This window comes from Pholcus phalangioides, unplaced genomic scaffold (assembly GCF_987345545.1).
Source record: "Pholcus phalangioides strain wild (caught in Gottingen) unplaced genomic scaffold, Ppha-v1.0 ptg000003l_1, whole genome shotgun sequence".
Classification (NCBI taxonomy): Eukaryota; Metazoa; Arthropoda; class Arachnida; order Araneae; family Pholcidae; genus Pholcus; species Pholcus phalangioides.
In genome coordinates, this window is record NW_028301596.1 from 23,584,263 (window position 1) to 23,610,755 (window position 26,493).

The 26,493-nt window shown below is 36.9% G+C and overlaps 2 protein-coding genes across 11 annotated transcripts in view; one reads left to right on the forward strand and one right to left on the reverse strand.

The window, feature by feature from the left end:
• Nucleotides 1–4,318, forward strand: part of LOC149088323 (citrate synthase, mitochondrial-like) — a 137,958-nt gene extending 133,640 nt beyond the window's left edge. The window contains exon 10 of the mRNA XM_089246948.1: nucleotides 4,067–4,318. Coding sequence (XP_089103074.1) covers nucleotides 4,067–4,231 — 165 coding nt within the window. The 3' untranslated portion in view covers nucleotides 4,232–4,318. The remainder of the gene's footprint in view (nucleotides 1–4,066) is intronic.
• Nucleotides 4,319–6,328: 2,010 nt separating this feature from the next.
• The window catches only part of Pcmt (Protein-L-isoaspartate (D-aspartate) O-methyltransferase), a 121,732-nt gene continuing 101,567 nt past the window's right edge, over nucleotides 6,329–26,493 (reverse strand). For 5 of the 10 annotated variants that reach the window (XM_089247023.1, XM_089246991.1, XM_089246974.1 and 2 more), the window contains 3 exons: nucleotides 9,955–10,040; nucleotides 6,830–7,002; nucleotides 6,329–6,618 (listed from right to left, as the gene is read on the reverse strand). In XM_089247023.1, coding sequence (XP_089103149.1) covers nucleotides 6,600–6,618; nucleotides 6,830–7,002; nucleotides 9,955–10,040 — 278 coding nt within the window. In that variant the 3' untranslated portion in view covers nucleotides 6,329–6,599. Of the gene's footprint in view, nucleotides 6,619–6,787; nucleotides 7,003–9,954; nucleotides 10,041–26,493 lie in introns of all 10 variants that reach the window. The other 5 variants (XM_089246967.1, XM_089246957.1, XM_089246958.1 and 2 more) reach the window with 2 other exon arrangements.

Genomic DNA, 26,493 nt, shown 5'->3' on the forward strand with positions numbered 1-26,493 from the left:
TTTTTAGTGCATATAATCCAGGCTCTAGTCATGTATATTCAGTATACAGTGAAGTACTGTATACAGAAAATATTGTGTTTTGAATCAGTCATCAAGTTGCATGTACCTGGTCATAACAATAACTGTTTCATTTGCAAGAATGCAGTGAATTACATTGCAAGGGTTTTTGTTTTGATTTTTTCTGGTGTCATATTTTTTCTTTATTCAAATGATAGGTTCACAAATCCAAATTTTTGTTTCAAATTTAGAGAAAAGTTTTCAAATTTTAGAGTAGAAAAATCGGGGCGTGCTCAGGGTTTTGAAATATTTATAAAGTTATACAATTTACATGAGCTTCTATCGTGAAAAGCAAAAAAATTTAACAATTTCTGGCTCTTCTGCTGATTTTTATGGCGAGTTACAAAATATAGAATTTTTTTTATACATCACTATCTATAATACCCAGGGCTGCCCCTGTTTTCTTCTATTACTGGAAGGATTTAAAAGTGACAAACCATTGTAAAGGCATATGCATGTCTGAAACAACTTGTTAGGGAACCACGGTAACCAAAGTAAACATTCCGAAAGTGATTGTTGTGGCCCAGAAACCATCATTCTCTGATGGGTTTTCACCCATTTCGGGCATTTGCCCAGCTCTGTTCTTTTAAAGCAGCCTATCATTTAAGTTGGGTCAGTTTAGGTGCTATTCAAAGTGCGACTCTGATGTGTGTCTTCAACACTTATGTTCGACCCATTCCCGAGCACACATCAGATAGGAACCCTTATTTAATCTCCAGGACCTCTCTCTTATCCTGAACGAATACAAGTCTTGGGGCAACATTCTCTAGAATTGCATAGACTGATCAACGACTTGAGACTGCTGTATAAAATTGTCTATGGTGTAACCTATACATCCAACATAAAGTTTGTGAACTCTTGTACCAGTAGTCACCAGCTGTGCATACGTATTCCATTTGCAAGAAGAAACATATTACAGTATTTGTTTTTATGTTGAGCTAGTAAAGCTTGGAATAGTCGTGCATCAGATCTCGTTTGTACACCAACGTACGTGTTATTTTGCAAACGACTATCAAGGTTTGACATTTTGAGTTTCTTGATCAGATATCCATTCTAAATTGATACCCCCACCTCCCCATATGCTCAGTATGTCATTAGTTGGTATTTTTCTTTAGATTTTCAGCATGCTTTTTCTTCTTTCTTCACCGCAATGTAAGTGCAACCAGCCTTTTGTGGATGTAAATAAATAAAAACAAGACAGAAAATCAATTATATATGCATAGATTACCTTCTTTCTAGCTAAATTAAAATACAAAATTTGACTGCAAAATATATTACACTAAATTATTAACAAAATGCTAATTAATAAGTGTTTCATCAATGTAAATCAGCATAAACAAATTGGGATTGTTTGGCAAGATTTTCACTGTCCACTATGAATGAAAACTGTATTTTTGCAAACTGTGTAAAATTACTCTATAAAATGTAATATTACGACCTTTCGATTGATTTGTGATGAATTGTATTTTCTAATGAGGCAAAGGCACAGAAATGAAGAAAACATTAAGGGAGCTGAAAGTTGCCAGTTATTCTATATATATACAAGCCCTTATGCAGGGTGAAGGGGGAGTGGTGTAATGGGGCCTTGGCTAGCTCTTAAAATGTATTTTATTCAACACCTATACAATAAGGATGTTTACTGTAGCTGCTGATGAAACGCTTTGTTTTTGCTTTTTAACTCACATACCAAAAAATAAAAAATTTAAATCAGACCGTTAAGTCTGTAAGATTATAATGAATTCCTCAAAAGGGTTTTTAATTAATTAAAATGGATTAATTAATTAAATAATTAGCACACAATTGAAAGTAATTTTGTTGTTGGAAATTCTTATTATTTGAACGAATAAACTATTCCAGAGCGGGCCATAGACTTATAGAAATTTGCTTCACTGGGCCATGGTCTCGAAAAGGTTGAGAACCACCGCTTCTCTCTCTCTAGGGTACTATTTCCTCTATGCTCGATTATGCCATTGAAATCAATTTAATCAAAATTGAAATCAATAAATATTTTCTTTCTCATTCTCCATAATTTTCTGGGGAAGTGCCCCCCCCCCCCAAATTTTTAAATTTTGTGGGGGGGGGGGGGGAGACCCAAGACTTTTCCATCGTTCCTGTGGCATACAAGCTGTACCAGTAAAATTACCCATGAATGGGGGCAATGTAGCATACATCTATGAAATAACCATGAAAACATATAAAAAAAGGAATTTATATGTGTCATGTGTATACGGTCAATGTTCGTTATAATAACCCTCCTGGTTCCATCGAAAATGTATGTTATATTGGCTGGGAGATCGTCATATCAGAAGTTCGGAGGGAAAAAAAATCTACTTCTCTCTTTCTTGAGATTAAATTTATAACTTCCTGAAAATTAACTTTTTATTCGTTTTGTCATAATGTAACGAAAATGTACCCGGCTAGAAAATAAAAAATTGTAGTATGCAATTGATTGTGTGCATTCATGTGTATGTGGAATTTAATATTCAAGGGATGTTGTGTTGCCTTATTTCAGACAGCCAGGGTAAATGAATGTGAACAAGATAGTGTGAGCACCAATTTGCAACATGAAAACATATCAGCTTTTCAGTATATTCTTTACTTATTTAAATTCAAGTGATTTATTATGATATGCCTATTGGACAGCATGTCAGGGTTAGACAAGCAGGTTGCCATGGTGACTAAAGAATTGGTATTGGTGCCTGAAATTTTCTTTGTGTAGTAACTAAATTGCAGGCCGAGAGCAGCACAAAATGTTTGCAATTTATAGCAGCATATATGCCAACGTGAAAGATGGTCACTATACCCTGAAAAAATCAAAAGAAGCATTACTTTGGACCCTTTTCTTCAGGTAAAAAATGTTTGGCTCCTACAATTTTTTCTGGTGCCTAGATTGTTTTGCAATTTCTCCAGCCCTACCTTATGCTATGGTCAGAACCTATAATAACCTTTCTCCTTAATCGGAATTCCAATAAACCCAGACAAACCCCCATAATTGGTGGGACATTAGGGATCAGTCACACATAGGCATTTATCTGGCATCTGATTACGTATCTTGCCATTACAAGCAGATTATACCGAATTCTCAAATATTTTGGTAAATTACTCGTATTTAGAATTATTTTAAATGCACCTGAAGGTAGATTTTGTTCATTTCTCTGAAATCAAATAGGGTGGAGCAAAGCTGTGAGTTCGCCCATGGACAGAGTTTAAGGTCGAACACTTGGTGAGACGACCACAAGGTACAGGAGTGCATAATAGCGAGTAGCGACAAAAACAATTCTATTGTGTTTTGTTCTATACTTCACACACTCGAGCAGAAAGAGAAAGAGGCCACTCAATGAGGTGCACGACTTGAAAAATCTGATTTGTTTTCACTTCTATATGCTGATTGGTCCAATTTTCTTTTTTTTTCCCCCTCTTTTGCGGAGAAATCATCACACCCTTACATTTCAGAAACCCTCTGGCTATTTTCTCTATCCTGCACTTCTTTTACTATGCGCTCACGTCTCTTCTTCCACCCCTATTCATTTTTTATTCCTAGTCGCAATTCTCGTACTGCTTACCTCTTCACTCCACTATAACTGCAGCCTTAGACAGGTTTTTTTGCTATAATAAAAAGTTTATTAAATAGTCATAACCGCACCATCAGTGTAAGACAGAACTCTCTGAAGACAGTACATTGTCTGCCTATTAGGGTCAGAGGATAAAAAAAATTGTCCCCTATTTAAATTTGCCTTGTAAAAACAGGGCATCTTCGTCAAACCAGGACGTATGGTCAGTGTATCCACATTCTAATTGAAGAAAAGCTGTGTGGAGATAATAATCAGTATATATAAAATATTTTAACTCGTTTTTCCTTGAATGAACATTTTTGCCATTTCGTGTATGATTTCTAAAGAATAGTTCAACCACTCATTCTGAAATTTCCTTTTTTGTATTATTATTTTTCGTATTGATTCAACAACCTGATTTCAAAAACATATATGTAAGATTTGTCTTTTCTTTATAGTACTACGGTATGACAGAAATGCAATACTACACAGTTCTATTTGGTGTATCTCGAGCTCTGGGTGTTTTGGCATCGCTAATATGGGATCGCGCTCTTGGATTACCAATAGAAAGGCCAAAATCAATGACTACTAATGGACTTATGAAAGTAGTTGGTGCAATATAAAACCTTCCAATTGCCATATTTTTGTGATATGTTTCTTTTTATTCCATTAAAAATGTCAAAACTTAGAAGTAGTTGACAATGACTCAATGATGTTTCAGTTCCATCAGTTGGTATTTCTTTCATTGGGATTGGCTGAAGAAACATTTGATAAAACCTGGGGGGGGGAGGGGGGTTGGTGACTGTCTTCTAATGCTTATAAAGAATAATCAAAGAGACAACAACCAGTTTTAATGATCATTTTGCAGATAATGGTTTAAAGGGAACCACATGCCAATCATGCTTGAGACCATGTGACATGAAAGGAGAGAAAAATATTTTCCCCTTTCATCTAGTCAATTATCAGCACACAAATATCAAGATATTTGTCTCATTTGGTGGTGCTGACATTGTGCTCTTTTTATTATTTTCATGTACAGCACTTGGCGGGGGGGGGGGGGGGAGATATAAGATGTTTAGGCTTGTATGACTGATGAGCGGAGGGGGGTGTACCCTCCCGCTCATCATTGTGTACAAAACTCATTTGTACTACAAAAGTTAATTTTGTAGTACAAATGTTTATAAGCATAAATTTCTCGTGATGATATTTCAGCATATTAATTCGGGAACATACCTTGATTCCTGAAAAGGTGCAGAATAATTGGAATTATGTTCACTTCTCTATGGCTTTCATTATTGCCATATATAAAAAACATTTTGCAGTTGTCAGATAAAATTATTCAGTTTTCTGGAATGTGGTATTATTAAACAATCACCGATTGTAATTATCGAGGACAACAATTTTGAGAATATAACAAATGATGTCTCACATTATTTATATGTTCCCTCTGACGAAACACCTTATATGCTGTATGACCATCTGCAACAGTTTTGCAACTTTTTTTCATTTGAGTAAATTTTAACACAAATTTAAAATTGAGTTTGGTCAATTGTGAAACGCCAAATGAATCCCTTATATGGCAAGCAAAAACTCCAATCTCTTATTTCACGAGAAAAATTACTGTTCGCGCCATAAAATAAAAGTATATGATGATTTTGTGATCGTATTGTTATTTTTCAAAAATAAAAATAAATAAATTTTCACAAATGCTAGGCCATCGGAAGTGTAAAATACTGTAATCAGTGAGTGGTTCACCCCACTCCTTATCCACGTAATATATAGGGAAAATGCTGCTTGTTCGTGGAGATGGGACAGGCCCGTCATTTGGGGGATCAGGGGGGGAGTGATACATAATTTGAAGTCAAAGCAGTACATATCTCGAGAGTTTAGAGTTACTTGTATGGCAACGAGAGAGTTATATTAGGGTTGATGTTATGGAGAATAAAAAGTAATATCGCTCTCTAAAGATGTCTCTCTATGATCTCGCCTCTACTTGTTTAAAAATATAAACGAAAGTATGAATAGGGAATCGGAAGCGTCTGAGAGAGAATCTAATTTGCTTTAAATTTGATCAGAAGATATTGAGAGTGCTATGATTTTTTTAATGAAATGTATAACCAATCAGAAGGGAATTTATAGATTTATTTATTAGTAAATATATAAATGTGTGCCTCCAACTTTTAATAAAAGTGGGCCCTGCTTATAACAGTTTTCAAAAAACAGTCATAAAAATGTTGTAAACAGGAAAACACTTTGAACGAGAAATCTTAATGACAATTACTTATTGTTAGGACCACGGAAATCAGTTGTACTACGTGGAAAAACATTCTAAATGGGAGGAACATTATAAGTGGGATCAACTGTATATTTGTTTTAGATTTATTACATATGCGGAATTCCATATGTTAAATTCTCAGTGCTAATGAGCTTCTTTGCAAGCTTTTCCTACTAGTAGAGAATGAAAATAAATGAACCTTTGGATAGAACATGCATAATTTTTTTCAAGATACTTTTGACCCACTTTCACTCAGAGAGCACTTCAGAGAATGACCCACTTTCACTCAAAAAAGACACAGATTTTTTGAATAACCTGGGTCCCGGGATCCAGTACAATGGCATCTCTGGTAATAGCATCCCTTCCCTCTAGTTCCACCCTGTCTACAATCACCAAGAAAAAAACAAATTTCGTTCAGGTAAGGGAGAGAGAGAAAACCACAAAAAACTTTTCATGAAATTATTTATTCACAAAGAGCACAAGATTCTGCCTGTCTGCATTTAAGCGTATTTCAACAATTCTTTGGAACTGAACAATATTAGATAACTGTAATTCATTTTACCCACAAAAAAAACAGTTCAAGCAGTGATAAAATGAAAGGGGGTGAACAATGTCAATTATGTTCATAATTATGAAACATTCCAAACAAAATTTGTGCAGAATTTTTGAAAACCTCAAGGCTAGATGACACGTATTTCTCTGCTGCACCATCAAATTTACAATTCACCGCTGCTCCTGAAAAATTAAAATTTTATACACCCATTAGTAAAAAAAACTTTCAAATAAAGTTTCAATTTTTTTCGTAAACAATTGGAATTGACTATCAATGTATCCAGGTGAAGGCAATGAAAAGTTAATTTTTCACACAGTGGCAAACGCAAAATGCAACAAAGCAACAGATTACCATAGTTAGGAATTGAGAAATGCATTAATAACTCTATATAACCTTCCAGGCCACTGAGCTTCTTTGTCAGTGAGCGGCACATATACCACTCCCATCAAAGCACTTCTTTTGACAGTTCCATCAAGATCTTTGTCTACTTGTTCTAGCATTTGATTGTGTCCTTCTTTGCCAACAGGTACGATCAATCTTCCACCAGGCTTCAGCTGATTGACAAGCTAAAAACAAGCACACAAAAAAAAGTTTTTATTCCATGCTAGCCAATACATTTTTTGGACCAGCAGCACCCGATTAAGACATATTGTAAGTGGGAGACAAAACAACAGAAAAAAAGAAATGGTGTTTGAAATGTGGATCTTTCTCCTTAAATCTGTGTAAGACAGAAAAGCATATGTATATACTATATAAATATACAAAAAAAAGACTTTCTCTTCTGAGGGGGAATTATATATTTGGGGGTTAAACCACCCCCCCCCCAATGGGGTTTCCCCCCTTTTGCAGTAAAAAAGGAAGCCCTATCCCATCAGAAAAAAATTAAACCCTTTCCTAAATTTGCAAAAAAAAAAACCCTTTTTTTCAGGGTTCATACTCATTTTCATAAAAAATTTCCCTGAGTTTTCCAGTCAAATTTTCAAAAAATTCCAGGTTTTTTTAAAATCAAAAAATTGATATAAATTAATAAAAATTTACAAAAAATTATTTATATTATAAAATTACGTATATTAATTAAAAAATTAATAATGTTAATTAATTAAAATATCATAATGACATAATTGTAGACTTTTTTTTACCCGCATTTATGCTTTTCAAATATGCATGATGGAAAAGAAAAGAAAGATTTCCCTTTTCTGCAATTTCAATGCCCACAAGATTTAAGCCTTTACTGTTGTTTCTTTTGTGACATAATTAGTCAAAGATTTAGTTTGTTTCACTTCACTTCATTCTTTAAGGTTGGCTTGCACCCGCGTAAGCGCTAGAACAGAGAAGTTTAGCAATCAGTGATTGTTCACTAAACTCCTCTGATTTCACATGTCTGGCATGGTTCTGAATAACTTATCTGCCTATGTTGAGAGTTTGCCACAAAGCTGACACCATGCTTCATACGAAGTCATTTTTTACTCCTTCGATCCAATCAGCCTACTGACGATTCAGGCTTCTATCCACTCAAACAAGTTTTCTTATACAACTCATTGTTTTCAAATAAAAATACCCACGTGGAAAATCAAAATATATACGTGCAGCATCCGCCGTTCCTAACTAAAGTCAACTTACGAAATTATCGCAACTGAGCTTCATACCCATGGCTTTCTACAATGCATAGTTATGATGTTTCTGGAAACACTAGAAAGAATTACAATAAGGTCACAGCAATACGCTTTTCTATGCAGACTTACGAAATCCTCGTTCCTCCTCAGCAGTATGGCCCGGATTACACTATAAAAGTTTTGTAAAATCTCTTTGATGAAATTTTAAAAGAATTGTTATCACTTTTACAGTGTAATATCGGCCTATCTATAGTTTTTTGCAATACATTGCAATATTTTACGGATCAGCAATATTTACGGTTATCAGAATTTCCTCCTCTCCCCCCCCCCCCCCCCCAGGGAATTTTATTTTTTAATCATTTTTTTTCTGAACAGACGACAATCGTGACGATTTTCCAGGTGGTTGTCTGAAATTTCCAGGTTTTAAACAAAAATGGGTCATTTTCCCTGACTTCAAAAAATTTTTCCCTGACTTTTCCAGGTTTTCCCTAACCCGTACGCATCCTGTTTTTTTGTAATGCAAAATGCATAGATTTTTGATTTCTAGGCCGACCCGATAGAAAGTTTTATCATTTGATGCTTTATTTGTACGGGTGGCAAGCATTTTCAAGTAAGTCTTATGTGGCTGGAAAGATGCTGCTATTTACCTGCCACATAAGACTTACTTCAAAATGCTTGCCACCTGTACGAACAATATGTCAAAAAAAAAATTCTATCATGTCGGCTTAAAAATCCCAGAACTATGAATTTTACATTACATAATGGCTACAAAAGCCTTGTTTTATTTTATTTGCAATCAGGAGTTCTATAGGGAGTTTTTTATAACCAACAGTTGAGAAAAGAAAAACACCCGGGTAAGGACTTTCTTGACAAGTTGTATTGCACTAAGAAATCACAATGATTATTTCAAGTACAGTGAAAATCCCACACAATGATATCCCCCATAACAATAATCACCTATATAATGATATTACACTCTGGTCCTGATGCACTATATTCCATCAATAACTCTTTTATAACAATGAGTTTTTCAGTCCTTTGAGTATTGTGATACACACGTTTCACTGTATAATATCTGCGGTGCCACATACACCAATAGCAACCAAGATGTGACATCACAGAACATTCATGTGTGTGTACGTCAGGGTTTAGGCAACAGTCACATTTTTTGCAAAATGCAAAAGAAAATCGTAGAATGCGAAAAAAGTAGTAGCCACTTTCGCAAAAATGCGTACAGGAGGTACGCAACGAGTAGACATCCAACCATCAATCATTACATTAGGGGTCATTCAAGTATTACGCCAGCATCGGGGGGGGGGGGGGGGGGGTTGGATTTGCTGACTTTTCATATTGCATTATCATTCATATTGCAAAGCAATGTATGGTTAATGAAATAAAAGTGGCTATTTATACAGACACCATATCTTCAAAAACCTAAAAGTTGTTGCCTCTCCTGCTGCCCAAAAAAAGTCCAATATTTGATAATAATGAGCCAAAAATGTACTATTCGCTGAGATATTTGAATTCGAAAAGTTGGGGGAAAAATAGCATAAGCTATAGGAAATTTTTTTTTGCTCATTTATGCAGTTTCTTTTTAACTATTCTGTTTTTTGAATTTAACTATCTCAGTAAATATTTCACTTGGGAATGTATATGTGTGTGCATTTTTTTACCTCAGGAGAGATGGGGCAACAACTTTCTAATTAGGTTTTTGAAGACGGTGTCCGTATATAAATAGCTAATTTTATTTCAATAACCATACATCCCTTTGCAATATGAATGATGTATCTAAGGTTCACATGTTATTCAGATTCTTTTTCTAATTGAAAGTATGCTTCGAGGATAAATGCCAGTAATTTTTGGGGCACGATGTGATCTATAAACCCTGTATATCAGTATATATACCTCTTCAGGAAGTTCTGATGCTGCTGCACCTACATGAATAGCATCATAAGGAGCATCCTCAGAGAATCCCTGACGTCCGTCACCAACTATAACAATAAACACTTGCATTGTACATACATACTAGATACTCTTGCAAGTTTATAATATACAGTGTATAAAACGGAACATCAAGGGACTGAAATTTTTTTCCCATTACAGACAGGTTTCAGTTTTATAAAGGTGCACACAAAAACATTCAGTATTTTTTTTCTATTAATATGTAAAACTTGAATTTAGATAATATCACTCAAAATACTATAGACCAATGAGTATTAAACATTGACGACATGTATGTTATTACCACATTTTGAAATTTCATACTTAATGCGAAAATAGCTAAGCTTCATTATAAAACGCTCTCTTGAATAGAAATAGAATGAGTACTTCTTATATGTAAAAGTGAAAAAAAAAATTATTTAAAATTACAAGTAATTGAGAAATGAATGATGTATACCTTTTTCAAAATAGTGATAGTGAGATCCAGGGTTGTTTGGTTTAAACCAACGTGGTTTAAACCTTGGTTTTATTTTTTTTTTATTTCGTTTTTTCCAAAATATCAAATAAAAGTTTCCTAAATATAATTTTTTTCCTTGAAAAATATCATATTGGTTCATTATTAGCCAAAATGTTTCATTTTTACCACATTTTATATCCTCAGGGTACATTCTGATGGTATATCTTTAAATGACATAAGATTTTATAAGTGGTTTTTTTCAAAAAGTCTCATAAAAGTGGCCAGAATATATATATTTTTTTCATATGAAGTATCTTAGTCATTTAAAGTTATATAATATGAAAGCCAAAGTTTCTCATTCTTACAACATTTTCTAACCTTTGGCTACATTCTGATGCTCTATCTTTAGCGAATTCATGAATAAGGATTGCATCACACATCTAAATGTAGTGGTGTATTATCTCACACAGGGTTTCTTTTTTCCCTTCACAAAGAAGCAGAAACAGTCAGCACACCATCATGCTAGAGGCAGGTGGTCCTATAATCCAATAAAGACACCAGCTGTCCTTAAAGCACAAAGACTATAGTTCGTTTCAGGTTAACTTTGCAGTGAAGAGGAAGCTACGAGGGAACCACATCACTCGTTGCTATGACAACGAAAGCCTCTTAACCTATGTATCGATGCGCGGCCTCTGTAAGGTATGGCTGATTCTCGCCAATCTCGCAGAAAAAAATATTTTTTACGTATAACGTAATGCTTGTAAAAAAAATTGCAGTCAGTTAATAACAATTAGCTAATGAAAAAAAAACCATTGTCGATACTTTCAGAAATTAAAGTGCGGTTTTCGAAAAAAAAAAGTATCTTAGTAACTTCTATTAACCCGGTTTTCACATTTGAATTTGGGAATAGTCCCAAATAATGATAATAAAAATGATACGAAAAAATTTAGAATTCTTTTACTCACTTTTCTTGCCGAAATTTCCGTCGCTCACCCACCCGAAAGCATATACGTTGATGCCACTTATTACCACTACAGTTTTAGTCATTTTTTACGGATTCCCATTCTATGCAATCCTCACTTGAAGTTGTAGAACTATCTGATTCTCTATTACTTATTAATTGTTGTTGCTCCAACATGTGTTCCATCAGGCCATCTGCAATCAAAAATTCCTCTTCTTTTTCAATAACGTGCTTTATGCATTATTGCCAACAAGAACGGAGAATGCTTTAGCGTGTCTATCTCTGATGAAAAGAAAGATACAACTGTCACAGAAGGAAAAAATACACTGCAAGCCTAAACCATTGTGGGTCTCTCTCTCTTGCTTATTTATATTTATCTGGAGAGACACCGAAGAGGCATCTGGAGGAACAGCCTCTGCTGTGGGGGAGAAGATGGCGTGTTGGTGTGGGTGCAAAAGAGACATTACTTATGTCAACACCCTCCGCTATCGGCTATTGGAATTCAGAAACCACCCCTATCCTACGAACACGACAAGAAATAGATAATTTAAAAAAGGGGGGGGGCCTGGAACCGTAACCTACACCCATAAAGAGAGCCTCTCACAACGGTATCGGCACTGTCGTAAAAGAGGGACACTTCCTGTAATCTATGGGGGTGAATATCTGAATTCGTTGGAGGTTATTTTCGGGAGAAAAAAAACTGATTGAATATTCGTCTGGGTGTGTAAGCCTATAACTACATGCAAAACTGAATGAAAAATTGTATCTATTGGAAAGTTCAACAAAATGACAATATATATATATAATTGTGCAACCAAAAAAAAAGCAAGACAGTGTTATTGGCGGGGAAAATTTCTTGGAAATCGCGCCAAAGTGTTCTTGAGCTCGCCATGGATTTTTGATAATGGTAACCAATATTTTTTCTAATTAAAAAATTTTAAACGAATATACATTGGTTCAAAACGGTATTTTTTCAGTATCTTTTTCGAAATCATAAAAAAAATTGAAATATTCTATATAAATGATCATTAGAAACCTCTGATGTATGGGAACTATATTTTGCGGCGAAGGAATACACTCTCTACCTTTCTCTTCACTGCAAAGTTAACCTGAAACAAACTATAGTGTACTAGTAGTTACATTACCTCACATACATTTTCATTTTCTTTCCCATAAGAAGTAGCACATCTCCTACTGTATATCTCCCAGTCTTAATATTCAATAGTCGTTTTTTTTATACTTTCACTTAATTTTACGCCCAGTTAATCAAGGTTCTACTGTATAGTAGTAACAGATTTATGAAAAATAATCAGCTATATACAGGGTGATTATAATTGTTTTGATTCCAAAACTATTCAATAAGAACTGGTCAGAATGACGAAAATTTGCATAGATATTCCTCAAGCAATGGAAGTTTCTTTCGCAAAAGGAAAAAAAAGTGCAAGTAGTGCAAAATGTGCAGGTAGATGATGCTGTACTTGGCCAGCAGTATAATCTATTTTGTGCAACGACATTTCGACACTTCCACAGCATCAGTCTGTGGATAGAGCTTCTATCAAGATGCACATTGCAATACCAGCAAATCAGCTGCTGAAGGCCCATTTTGACAGGATGCACCTTAACCCTTGCAACTTCAAAATGTTATAAACAGTGGTCAGATTGCAAACTTTGGTGAATTGCAATCTCCAGCACATTCCCTATATTTTATAAGTTCCTCAGGAATATTAACGGCGGGGGGGGGGGGGGCACGTTTGGTTTAATAAAGCTGAATTGCAAGCACATCCACATTATGACCATGGCATACTTGAACAAGAATTTTTGTGCTTTCAACTTCATAGCCAGAACACGCGGTGGACAACATATTTAACATTTCTTAAGTAAGTTGTAGTCATTTGTTCAATTACTTCATTTTTTGTGATGTTTCCATGAATTATAAAATCGTGCAATGCTATAATTAAGGTATCATTCTGCCATGACTGGCTATTGTTTCCATTCTGCGAGCAAATTTCCCACGTGTTGGATGATGTCATTAATTTTATATTTTCAAGTATTTTTTCCCCTTTATCAAATAAAATTGAATTTTTTCAGGAATATTCATGTCAATTTTCAAGTCATTCTGACAATCGTTCTTTTTTTTACAGTGTTTTTAAATCAGAACCTTAGTTATAATCACCCTGTATATCGTAAATCATTGCTAATTAATCTGCATTATTTATGCTTCATTAAATCATAGCTGCCAACTTTTGGAAATGAAAATTAGGGAGATTTTCACGCGGACCCATATTTTATGCTAAAACCCCCTACTCAAACATTGAAGTCAAATAAAATAGGGATTTCACACACATGGAAGTTAAACCCTTGGGAATAAAATCCCTACGCGAAAAACAAGTGAAATTGAAGGCCAAAACTTCAAAATGGTGATCTAAAAAAAATAAATATTGTGTTCAATCAGAAATGCTGTGTACAAACATTCTATGCGAATGACCCCAAAATCATCGGAAGATAAAGGAAAAAAAAGCGACAATTTTTAAACAACACTGACTTTTTGTGACACTTCCTTGATGTTTTTTTCATTTCACATGTGTGATATGATGTCAGTCTTTCCATCATGACCTATGTTTATGTCTGTAACACAACACAAAAAGGAAAAGTCTGCCCTTTTCTGGAACGTTTGATGAAAGGAAATTCATCGGGGAATAAGTATCTTTAAAATTGATTAAATATGTTTTTGCTTATCAGTATTCATGTTTTGTTATATCGCACGTACGTAACTTCAACAAAAAAAATTTTCACCACATGCGCGTCACTGTAATCTTCAATTATTCTCCAGGACTATTGGCTGCTAAGGTATTTCCCTGTACGATAAGACAAACTTTTCTTGTTACCATCAGAGGGTTTGTAAAACTTCCTTAAAGCCAGGTTTTCCTAGAAGCAGGTTTCTACAGCGCGCGCAGCGTAAAAACGCTGACTAGTAAAAAAAAACCTGGATTTCAAGTTTTCTCCTAAAAGTTTTACTCCTAAGAAAACCTGGCTAAGGCCGGTATTACACTATACAAGTTTTATAAAAGTGCTTGTATAAAACTTGAAAAATACAACGAATAAGCTGATGGGTTACATTCAAGCTTATCCAACCGATCAGTTTATTGGTTGTATTTTTCAAGTTTTATCAAAGCACTTCTACAGTGTAATACCACCCTTAAAAAAGGAATTTCCCACTATTCCTCCATTAACGACGTGTGGCATCATTTCACAAGAAATTCCTTAGGGATTGTTTTCAGAAGCGGGGATTCTTTTTAAATGAAGTAGGGAATTTTTAGGGACAATTAGGGATTTTTGTGATTTTCGTAAAAATTCGGGAGATTTAAGAACTTTTCGGGAGGTCGAGGGATGAAGCTGAAATTCGGGAGATTCCCGGAAAATTTGGGAGACTTGGCAGCTATGCATTAAATACATTATATTCACCTAATTTTTATTATAGTTTTTGCAAAATTGCTTCCTAATTAAGTATACTGCAAGGAACTGGAGAAAAACATTTATATATTATATGATTAATAATAATATTAAAAGAATTTTCAAACACACAGTAATCCATTAAGTTAAGCAAAAAATAATTAAATTTGAAAAGGTGGTTTTTGTTAAAATGTAATAAATATTTATTGATTAATTAGCATGGGAATAGTGTTAATTACATTAATAAACATTTTATTTTAGTTAATTATTGGAAGTTTGAATGATTTTTCAAAAATTTCATTGTTTTTAATGTTAATACTATTTAAAACAAAAAAAATGGTTTAAACCAAAAAAAACCCCGTTTTTTGGTTTTTTTCAAAAAAACCGGTTTTTTTACCAACCCTGGTGAGATCAACAACCAATAACCTTTGTGAATTTCTGGACATATTTATATATCATGTAATTACATGTGAATTTTTTTTTGAAATAATCAAGTACAGTTTTCTATACCAGCGCCGTTCTTATAACACAGTTTTCTGCAAACATTTGAGCACGATCGAAAGCTTCATGTCATTTTTATAAGCTGCAAAGTCCTGTAAATTCGTTAGGCACTGAACTGCACTTGTGTACAAGTTTATCCTAAGATCTTTTCCTGCAACTGTGTTGGATTTCTCTTCATCACTGCTGCTTTAATTGGTGAGCTGTCCCGAAATAGCAGTTCCAATAGTTTTCAGATGGTGCTACCATTGCTAGTTCATCATCCACTGTTACAAAGTCTATTGCATGCAATCCTACTTTTGCTGCATCTATAATGCGTCTTGTAGATTATCAATTTCATGACTGATTGATTCTTCTCTTGAATTGATTTCTTAAGGAAGTTTGCTCTCACAAAACATATAGTTATGGTTTCATTATGAACTTTTTTCCATGCTTTCGAAAGCCACAATATTGCATCAAGTAGGTTGATAAATTGTTAATTCCGATAAACTTGATACATTTTTCATTTTTGCCAGTAGTGATTGCATTATAAAGCTCCGGTAATTTGTTTTCACATTGCAAATCACTCCTTGATCCATTGGCTGTGTAAAACTAGTTGTGCTAGGTGGTAAAAAGCCAGTCTAACATTAGAAAGCTCAATGTGAAGATGACAAGTCGCATTGTCAAGAAATATCAGAACCTGTCACTTTTGTTTCTTCATTCTAGCAATAAAGGCAACAAGCCACTCTTCCATGATTTTAGCTGTAATCTAAGCTTTTTTGTTTGCCTTCCATTCAACTGGTAGCGTTTTGGATTTATATTCTTTAAACAACATTGTTTGATGGATTTACAAATAACCAGAGGTTTTTCCTTTTCTCCAGTCATGAAAGCACACAAAAACACAGTACGTATTTCCATGTTCCAGACTCTGCCACGAAGCTGGGCTGGAAAAGATCTCGGCAACCGGATAAGTCCAGTGGCAAAGTTCTCGCATTCATTCAGTAAGTATTTCCTTCGACTTTTTGCCTCCAGCATAACTTTCTGCCTTCAAGCAAAGAGGTAAAATTTGGTAGGAGGGCCCCGTAGAACAATCCGGTTTCATTTCCATTTGCTATGTCTTTAACATCGTATCCTTCAATTAAATTCAAAAGTTTTTTGCTCTAATTATTCAGTCTCAGCAGCTTAACCAAATACTTCCTTGAATTTTATTGAATATCGTTTTTGAAAACTTCCTACCCACCCATTGGATGCATGGAAATCTTCCTTCCCAAGTTGTTTGACATGTTTTTTTTGCTTCAGCTTGAACCATTAGCCCAGATATCAGCAGGTTTTCTAAATTTGGCATCCATGAACCATTCCCATAAAATTCTGTTAATTTGCTCATTTCCAGTCTTATGCATTTTATGTTTTGTTTCTCCATTTCCATTCAACCATTCTTCTCAAATTTCACGTTTTCTTTTGATATTCTCATAACATCAGGTTTTTCTCTAATAGCAAACATTTTTGTTATCTCTGTAACACTTAAATTTTGCTTTTCTGGATTTGAACACAAAAGTGGAGGTCATAGATGCACTATGACCTCCACTTTCGTGTTCAAATCCAAGACGTGTTTCTTGTGACTGGTCGCCATCTCTACGCGGAATGAAATGCAAAACACATGAAGACTCTAGAGTAACATTTTCTTTCTTAGCGCTTGTCACACTTTTTTTTCTACGCGCCCATGCCACATCTTCAGTCATCAATCGGTGGGCCGCGACAACATGGTACTGTATCACATAAATTGTGAGTCTCCCTCACCTGTTCCTCTCCCAAATTACTTTAAATGGAAATTATCAAAATTTTTCTAATAGACAGGAATGCTTTCTAACAAAAGCCATTATTTTCATCATAGAAGAAACGACTTTTAATAAATCTGCTTTCATCCAAACCCAATTCCTTACTTCCAAAACCAGTTCAGCTACAGTAGTAAGCATTCATCATTTTTTTCCCAAGACGTAAGAGTTCCTTAATAAAACGGAAATTAGTGTGACTTAATTTTTTCCCATTCAAGGGACAAAAACTTGCACTTGGTAAAAATTCTTTCCGTTTCTGTTGTATTTTTAAGAAATGGTGGAGCCGAAAATGGAATTGTATTGATCAGCATATTGTAGGAAAATAGCATACTTTAATGTGACAAAAAAACTATTACATAATATAATTAAATGTGGTTATACAGAGCGGATAAACATCGTGGCCTGGGAAGTAGAAAAGGTAAACAACAGAAGAAGGACGGCATTGACCACACCACAGTTTTTAGTTCATACTTGTTGTAGTTTTCACAACAGTTTCACTAGGTTTTTTAAATGAAAATAGACTAAATATGCCTTCTGTTTGTGTGTTAGACAGTTTCCGTCTTAAAGAGGTTCCCCATAATGAAAAAAGCACTCATTATCCACTAGACTATGTCTCTGTTCCGTTCAAGACAGGTTTCCGTCTCATACAGTGTCTGTCTTAGACAGGGGTTTCACTGTATATATATTAGGGTGGCCCTTATTTTTTGAAGTTTTAATTCGCCCACCCCCCATTTTTTTCCCCTTTTATTCAAAGAAACAATTAGAGACCTCATTTGTTCAAATCAGAGGTTGGGAACACGTGCTTCATCGCGGTAGAAGTGGAAAGCCAGTGAGTGCCAAAGCGTGGAGGTAAAGCATTGTCACTTCAATGGCGAAGCAGGTCGTAAGCTTGTGCCAAAGCTGGAGGGATGAAAACTACTATAACTCACTAAAACTACAACTAGAGCCATTGCCGTCTTAAGGCCCGGGGCCTCAAGCGAAGAGAGACCTCACAAAAATGAGATCTGATTGAAATTTTCGAGAATTTGTTTGGTAGGGCCTCAGAAAAATCAATTGGCTGGGGGGCCCATCATACTCTCAAGACGGCCCTGACTAGAGCCTGGAAGTTTAGGCACTAAAAATGGTCGAATTAGGCAGTCAAAAAGCACTAAAAATGCCTAAAATAGGCACCATAAAAAGGCATATATTTTTGGAAGGAAGAAAAAATAACTAAAAACAAAAGTATTAGGGGTCCAAAAACTATATATAGCTGAAAAATTGGTTGCACTTAGTCCGTCTATTGCTTTAATGATGGTTTATAAAAATTGCGTTATTATCAAAATTAAACTGATTTCAAGCACAAAATAAAATGATAGTAGACCCTCAGGATTAGGCCAATTCCAGGGCCACCATTACCAGATGCTGAGCCGGTTGAGAGAATTATCTGTGGGGCTCCTACGAGTTACGAATAATCCTCGTTCATTTGTTGCATTACTATGAATAATCTTTGTCATTTCTATAGTTGAAACATGGCTATTTTGTTCTATTTTTGTAAAAAAAAAAAATTAATTTTGTTTTATATTACCACATATACGGGACTCCTTCAAGCGCGGGCCCTGTGTGGCCGCATCTGTCACACACCACTGAGGCGATTCTGGTCAATTCAATCTTCTTCAAACCGAGCAAAACTCAGGTATATCGCCATGGGCAATTTACTACCTAGTGAGTTGCACTGGAAATGTACGTGTGTGTACCTAATAGTCTGAGTGAGTATCTAGTGTTGGTCAATTCAATCGAATACAAAATATGTATGTTTAATAAATAGCCATGGTAATTGGCAGTGCATTTATGGTAAAAAAAATTAAAACAACAGGGGCCACAGAGCCCTCTATGCTCCTACTCCGCTTTGTGTGAGCCATGACGTCAATTGATAACCTCTTGGGGCAGTCATAGGTCAGCTATACATATCCAATGCCTGAGCTAGACATGGGAATCATTTGTGGAGAAACAAAAATTTCTAATTCTCCTCTGCTTTCCTAACACAGACTTTGTTGATCTGAAACAAAATCATCCACGTCTAACGCCATCCGGTCAAAGCAAAGCTAATGCATGGCAGCAATACTATCATAGACCACTTATTTGCGTCTAAATGGGGCTTTAAAAGGGAGGGGGGCTTTCTGATGATAACTAATACTGAGAGTTAGAAAATTTTAAACAGTGCAATACTTTTGAAGTTCTCAATGCTCAAAATATCCAAGTTTTACAGATTATGGCCTCTGAAATTCACTAATAAACTTTAAACTATGTTAAAATAGGCATTTATGGCACAGAAATTTCAAAAAACAGCATTTTTACCAAAAAAGTTTGAAAATAGGCAAAAAAAAACATTTATGGCATTTTGCTTGAACTTCCGGGCTCTAACTATAACATACTAAAAATTCACTGCGCTTGTGCAACTGCCCTTTTTCTTCTCTCTTGTGGCATCCATTATTTTATTTCACCCTTCCCACATGGTTGCTTTCTCCCGTCTCATTTAATCTTCAAAAAATTTTACCTTTTTTTTTAAAATTAATTTATCAAAAGGCTAAATTATTTAGTATTATCTTTTACTTACGATATTTTTTGGAGTTTATGCTTATTCTTTCTCCTTTATTTCATCTGGATTTCAATGCATATTGAGGCAGTTTATTCTTCAAGCACCTTGGTGGGTGCAGGCAGTGAATTGTTCGTTCATGGTGTGCTCCACCTTCAGACAGCCTCTCGCCCTCAGTCTGCTCTAGTTGCTGTCCAAGTCAACTACGAGTGTAATTATGGCTTCTAATTTGAGAAGTGGTGATAGAGATATTGATTTAATTGGCAGTGAGTGTCACCACATTACTGGAAGCAAACTTCCATTTAACGGGCAAATACTATCTGTGCTATTTTATAGTTTACGGGAGGTTAAACTGTCCCTAAGGGAAAGTGCCAACATAGTAGTCTGCGAATGCCTCATTTTTTGGAAGAAGGCAAGGATTCCTACAAGAACGATACCTCATTGTGTAGAAAAAATTATCAATATGTACACTTATTGGCGCAATCTTCAAAAAAATGCAGCCGTACATCAGACGCAGAAAGAACATGAATGTAGGTTTATATAAAATTTGAATAACTTATTTGACATTACTCACACTAATGCTTTGGAAATAATAGAAATTGAAGAAGACACAAAATTTTTACTGAGTCAAAGAGAGCCGGGAACAGAGGGCCAAACAGATGTTTGGGATAGGGACGGTTCTTATTTAAAGTCACAACAAACATTCCGTAATCTCAGTGTTGTAATGACACAGCCGAAAGAGGGGTGAAATTGATGCAAGATTTTAATGAGCTCTTAACTGCAGATGAAGAGCAGAGACAATTTCTTTTCCAGTGTGCCGAAGACCACAGAAAGCAGTATCCTTACTGCAAGAAGGCTACTCTTAAACAAAAATTTATTTAAATATATTATCAAAAAGTGAATTTGTTGTTTCATATGTCCTTTTAAGATGCCATTCCATAATTTTATAGTAAAATCATACAATTTCTTAATATGAGTAATAAATAAACATTTTCAAATGCTTAATTTTTAGCAAATTTTTTCTCCTACATCTTTATTCAATCAAGCTCGATGAGGCACGGGTTAATCTTGATATATTGAAGAAATACTTGGTATACTTTCACATTATGGTAAAAGGAAAAAAATTGAGGGGTGGGCGTTTAAAAAATGTTAAGTAAATTTTTCACCATTATAATAAGGGCCACCCTAATATATATATATTGATGGTATATCAGTAACATTTGGACTGCCTATGTCCAAATGCTATTCAATTCCTTACCAAGTGTTCTGTAGCATTTGGGGTGTTATTAAATTAACTGCTATACAGATACAGTGTTGATACTGATGCGGAAAGATCCATGGTCCACTCAGTTTGTACACAATATTCAACACTCACCATTCATTTAAATTCAGCTAGCCTTTAACCAGGGCAGCAACTAGATGCTTGGTCAGCCGGGACACGCACACATTTTGGTGCTCCTTTGTTATTTTGTTCTTGGGGGTATCTGGTGAGTGACAAAGGTATCAAACCTCCCCCAGACAGAGTTGAGGCCATTCTCAAATATGAGCATCAGTAAACTTTCCCCCGACTTCTTATCGGTCGTAGGCCCTCGGCTGTACATCCACTACAATTCCAGGACGAAATAACTGGATTCTAGACTCCCAAAAGAAGAAAATAACACTTTATTTAATTTATTATCCAACACCTCCAACGCAACCGTCCTGTCTCTTTGGTACAAACTTTCACACCTCTCCCTCCTTTTCGAATGTCACAAATCGTTCTTGTTTCTCTCTCTCGCGACCCGTTTCTCCTCGGCCTTTTTCCAACCTCTTTTCTCTTGAACCTTACACGTCCCATCATCGAAAAGCACGTCCATCATTTTTAAACGATGATGATGCTTCAAGAGCATAACTCGGTTTCTCACGGCTACCATGACAGGGCGTTGGCATTATGTTACATATCACCCTTTCGGGTCTCCAGGCCAACGCATGACGCTATCTGGTAGGCGAGCGTTGTACCGCGCAGCAGCAGCTACTTTGGCGGCGGCGGCCATACCACCCTTGAATGGCAAATAACGGTTGTTCATCCAAGAGTTCATGGGGTGGTGGTCACACACCACCGGCATAAGAGAAGGATGACCTTTCCCTGCCCTGATTCCTGGGTACGGCGTTGTTATCGATTGATGATTTAGCCGGTTGGCTTCTGGTTTTCTCTGCCTTCGACTGCTGGTTCGTAGCTCTGTTGATTTCTTTGGCAAATGGACACGAAAACAATCACCAGTTCAATTGCTTGGACGTTTCCTGCCTAGCCAGGAACCAGTTCTGTGCCGATCTCCTCCTGTTGACAGCATGACCATCGTCGTATCGTTTCGAGTTCATCTCCTTGAGCTGCGAGGCCTTGCCCTCGGATGCGGACTCATCCCGATTGGTCTTGCACTTGGCGAGGGCGAGCGTCTTCTTCACCATGTTCCTGTTGAAGTAGAGACAGCGCCTCGTACAGACATCCGGTATCTTGGATTCTCGATTGACGACTGCCACGTCAACGACTTCTCCGTGTTCTGATATAATCTGCAACACTCGGGTGTCATTTCCTCGGATGCCATGTTACAGACCAGGATCATTTCAGCACATCTGGTCTCGAAAGCCGGTACGGGCACAATTTGGCGCACTTTAGTGCCTCCTCCGTTGACTTGGAATTTGTTCGAGTTCCTAAGACAGTACCGGACGACCCTCCAGTCCTTGGTCAGGGTCTTGACCTTCCTGAAAGATGAGACCAACCTCAGGCTGATGTAGCCCTCTTTGTTTCTCCAGATTTGTTTCAGCAGGAAGTTGTTCTTCATGATGTTGAAGTCGGTGAAGTAGCTCTTGACTTGGGATATGATCCTCTCTTCAAGTTCTTCGTTAGGTATGCAAAAATCGTTGTTATTGCCGTTGTTGGCCTTCTGTTTGCCATCGGCAGATGAAATACACACACCGTCCCTACGGCTTGGCTCATTGATCAGACTTGGAACTAGTACTTGGAACCCAAGAGTGCGTTGTGTGCCGTCGGACATATTAACATTTCATTTATCAAGCGACTCGACACTGCGCAAGTAATTGGCACGTACCTGTGTTTGCCATCGCTGATCTTCATCATACATATTTTCAGAGGGGCTATCTCACTTTCATCAAATGCGGACTTGTGATCCTTATACTCCCCTCGCCTTCACTGTCGTCGATCTCAACCAAATCAGATCTAACGACTGAGATTGGGGTCCCGGAATCGACTACGCTTCTTATTGTCTTCTGACCACATTTCCAACTCATGGTCTGCGGTGTGTCAATGTCCGCACCACCGCCAGCTGCCGGCACCGTGATATGTGCTGTTAGGACTGTGGTTTCTTCAATCGTGTCCCCCTCTTCTGTCTGGACAGAGTTCGCCTGGGCCCGACTCAATGGCTCCTGCTGGACTCTTGCAGGACAAAACCTTGCTATATGGCCTTCTGCTCCAGACGCATAACAAGTGACTGCGGCTCTCTCTGTGGTATTCGAACCCATCGTCGCTTTAGGTGGGAAGGACTCACCCTGAAGACTCTGGTTTTCGCTGGCTTTCTATCTCGGATTTTGATGAACCGGTCTTGGGGTTCTTGTTCTGTCACTAGGGAAGGGTGTCTTCAGAGTCCTCTTCACATCATCGAATCTATCTAGTTTCTCCGATAGCTCACTTGGTGACACCATATCACTCCATTCGTTCAGATAGTGTTCTTGAAAACCTGCTGAGACGCGTTTTTTCATTTGATCGGTGATGATTGAATCTCTTAGTTGCTCAAACGTCGTGATCCCCAAGGCCGTCGTCCATCCATCAAAATAGGTACGCAGTTCGTGGTAGAAGTCTCTCCAGGTGCCCTCTTGATTCTTGTGGCGTGAAGAAAACATCTGTCGGAACTTCTCTGGGGCGAGTTTGAATCTCCACAATAACAATTGTTTAACTTGATTATAGTCCTGCACTTGATCTTCCGGTTCGCGGGCAATTAGCTGGTTCATCTTGTAGGGAAGAAGTCCCAAGAGCTCAGCTAACCAATCTTTCCGTGCCAGGGCCACGCAACGAGTTTGCCGCTCAAACAGCACCACGTACAGACTTATGTCTACTTCCATAGTGAACTTTTGCAACATGTTCTGGAAATCCCGGCTGGGGGTTCTGCCGTGCCCAGCTTGATTATTCTCCTCTCTTCTGGCTCCTGTCTCGATCCTCAGTCTTTCGAGTTCATGTTCCATCTCCTTTTCTCTACGCCGCTCCTCCATCTCCATCTCTCTACGCTTCTCCTCCATCTCTCTATCTCTACGCTTCTCCTCCATCTCTCTATCTCTACGCTTCTCCTCCATCTCTTCTCTTTCTTTAATATTGCCTATGATCGTTTCCAGCATCTCTCTGCATGTCGCTTCCTTGTACAGTTCACTTTCCTGTATGGTACTCACTAGTTGCATTAAGTTGAACTCCGGTCGGACTTCTGCCCCCAAGTTGGCGGCCATGGTCTCCAGATCCTCCTTGTTCTTTTTTGCCAAATACGCCATCCTTATTTATCGTCTCGATACCGCCGCACAACACTTGCTTCTTTTTCCTAGGCACGAGTTGTCTTCTCCGTCGTGTTGACTTCACGAAAAAAAACCAAAAAAAAACAGCGTGGGAGCTCGACGCTGCTGCTATCCTTCTATACGAACCAGGGTGGTTCCACCGTCGCTAGGACACTCTTCTTCGAATTCAGCTCACAATCTTGAGTCGTTGAAGCCACGACCCTATCATGTCGGCTGCGCCAGTAAGCTTTCCCCTGACTTCTTATCGGTCATAGGTCCTCGGCTGTACATCCACTAGGATTCCAGGACGAAATAACTGGATTCTAGACTCCCAAAAGACGAAAATAACACTTTATTTAATTTATTATCCAACATCTCCAATGGAACCGTCCTGTCTCTTTGGTACAAACTTTCACACCTCTCCCTCCTTTTCGAATGTCCCAAATCGTTCTCGTTTCTCTCTCTCTCGCGACCCCTGTTTCTCCTCTGCCTTTTTCCATCCTCTTTTCTCCTGAACCTTACAGCGTCCCAAAATAATCGCAGTCTTAAGATGATATTTAGGTATATTAAATTATTACTGTCGCAACATTCCACATGCAGCATTTTCTCAAGCATTATTATGTACACATTTACAAGGCACAAAAAAGTGTGATAAACAGAAATAATTTGGACACCTGAGTCCTCAAAAGCTTTTGAAGAATCCAAACATCAAATGGCCGAGGCAACCCTACTCCACCATCCTTCTCCAGATGCAGAGTTGGCATTGTATGTTGATGCATCTAATTTTGCCATAGGCGCTGCCTTGCATCAAGTCCCTTCAACAGGCTTAGAACCTTTAGGTTTCTTTTCCCGCAAACTCTCAGAAACAGAAAAAAAACTCCGCTTATGACAGAGAGTTGCTAGCTGCCTATGTGGTGATCAAACATTTTGGTTTCATGGTTGAAATGCATAATTTTGTGATATATACGGACCATGGGCCGCTCGTTTTTGCTTTCTCGCAGAGGAACAACATATGTTCCCCACGTCGATTGCATCAGCTAGACTATATAGGTCAGTTTACAACCGACATCAGACATGTCAAAAGAATATAGAATATCCCTGCCAATACTCTCTCTAGAGTCGATACCATAATATGTCCAAATCTGATAGATTACAAAGGTATGGCGGAGGCACAACTTGCTGACAAGGAACTGTTATCACTATTAGCTGATGAACATTCATCATTAAACTTAAAAAAGTTAAAACTTCCTGATTGCCCTGTCGAATTATATTGTGACATTTCTACAGGCAAAATTCGTCCATTCGTACCAAAGTCCTGGAGATACAACATTTTCACTTCCTTGCACAATTTGGCACACCCAGGCACCAAAGCTTCAATTAAACTCATCACAGACAGGTTTATTTGGCCACAAATAAACTCCAATTGCAATAAGTGGGTAAGATTTGCCGCCTGGCAGTCAAGTGGTTAGGGAACTAGCTTCTCACTGTGCAGGTCTGGGTTCGAATCCCGGTTCGGACATGAATGTTTACTAACACTAACAAATTCCCTGGACGGATCATGCTGATCCCTTGGGCATGCGTGAGGATCACGTTATTTAAAAGAAAGAAAAAAAAAAGATCATGCATACCTTGTCAAAGGTAAAAAATAGTCAAGTATACGAAAAGCCCAGTTACAAATATAACAGTCAGCAATTCATGTTTTCATCACATTAACATTGATTTAATAGGACCTCTGCCTAATTCAAACAATAGCGCCGGGTGCAAAATGCGTGTGGGCGTGTAGAAAAAGAAAAAGTGCAGAGGAGAGACATAAGAAGAAAACTGTTACACGGATAGTCTACATGAGTATCGGAATGGCGTTGGTTATCTCCATACGAACTCCATCTAAAATTTGTTGTGTTCATTTCGACAATAATCTAGAATTGAGGATAATAGTAGTATTGTAATTATGTGTTAATTAATTATTAATAAACAGAAGATTAGGATATTCTTTGACTTACGTATCCTTTAACACTATAAAATTTTTATAATAAATTCTTTTACAAATGCAACCAATAAGCCGATTTATAAATTTATTGGTTGCTTTTTCAAGTTTTATACAATAACTTTCATAAACCTTTGAGTGAAATCCCATCCTTAGATTAGTTACTTCTGAAATATAGAATTTCTTTTTTTTTAGTTTACAGACTTAAAATATCAAGTAAAATAAACTGAAGAGCCAAAA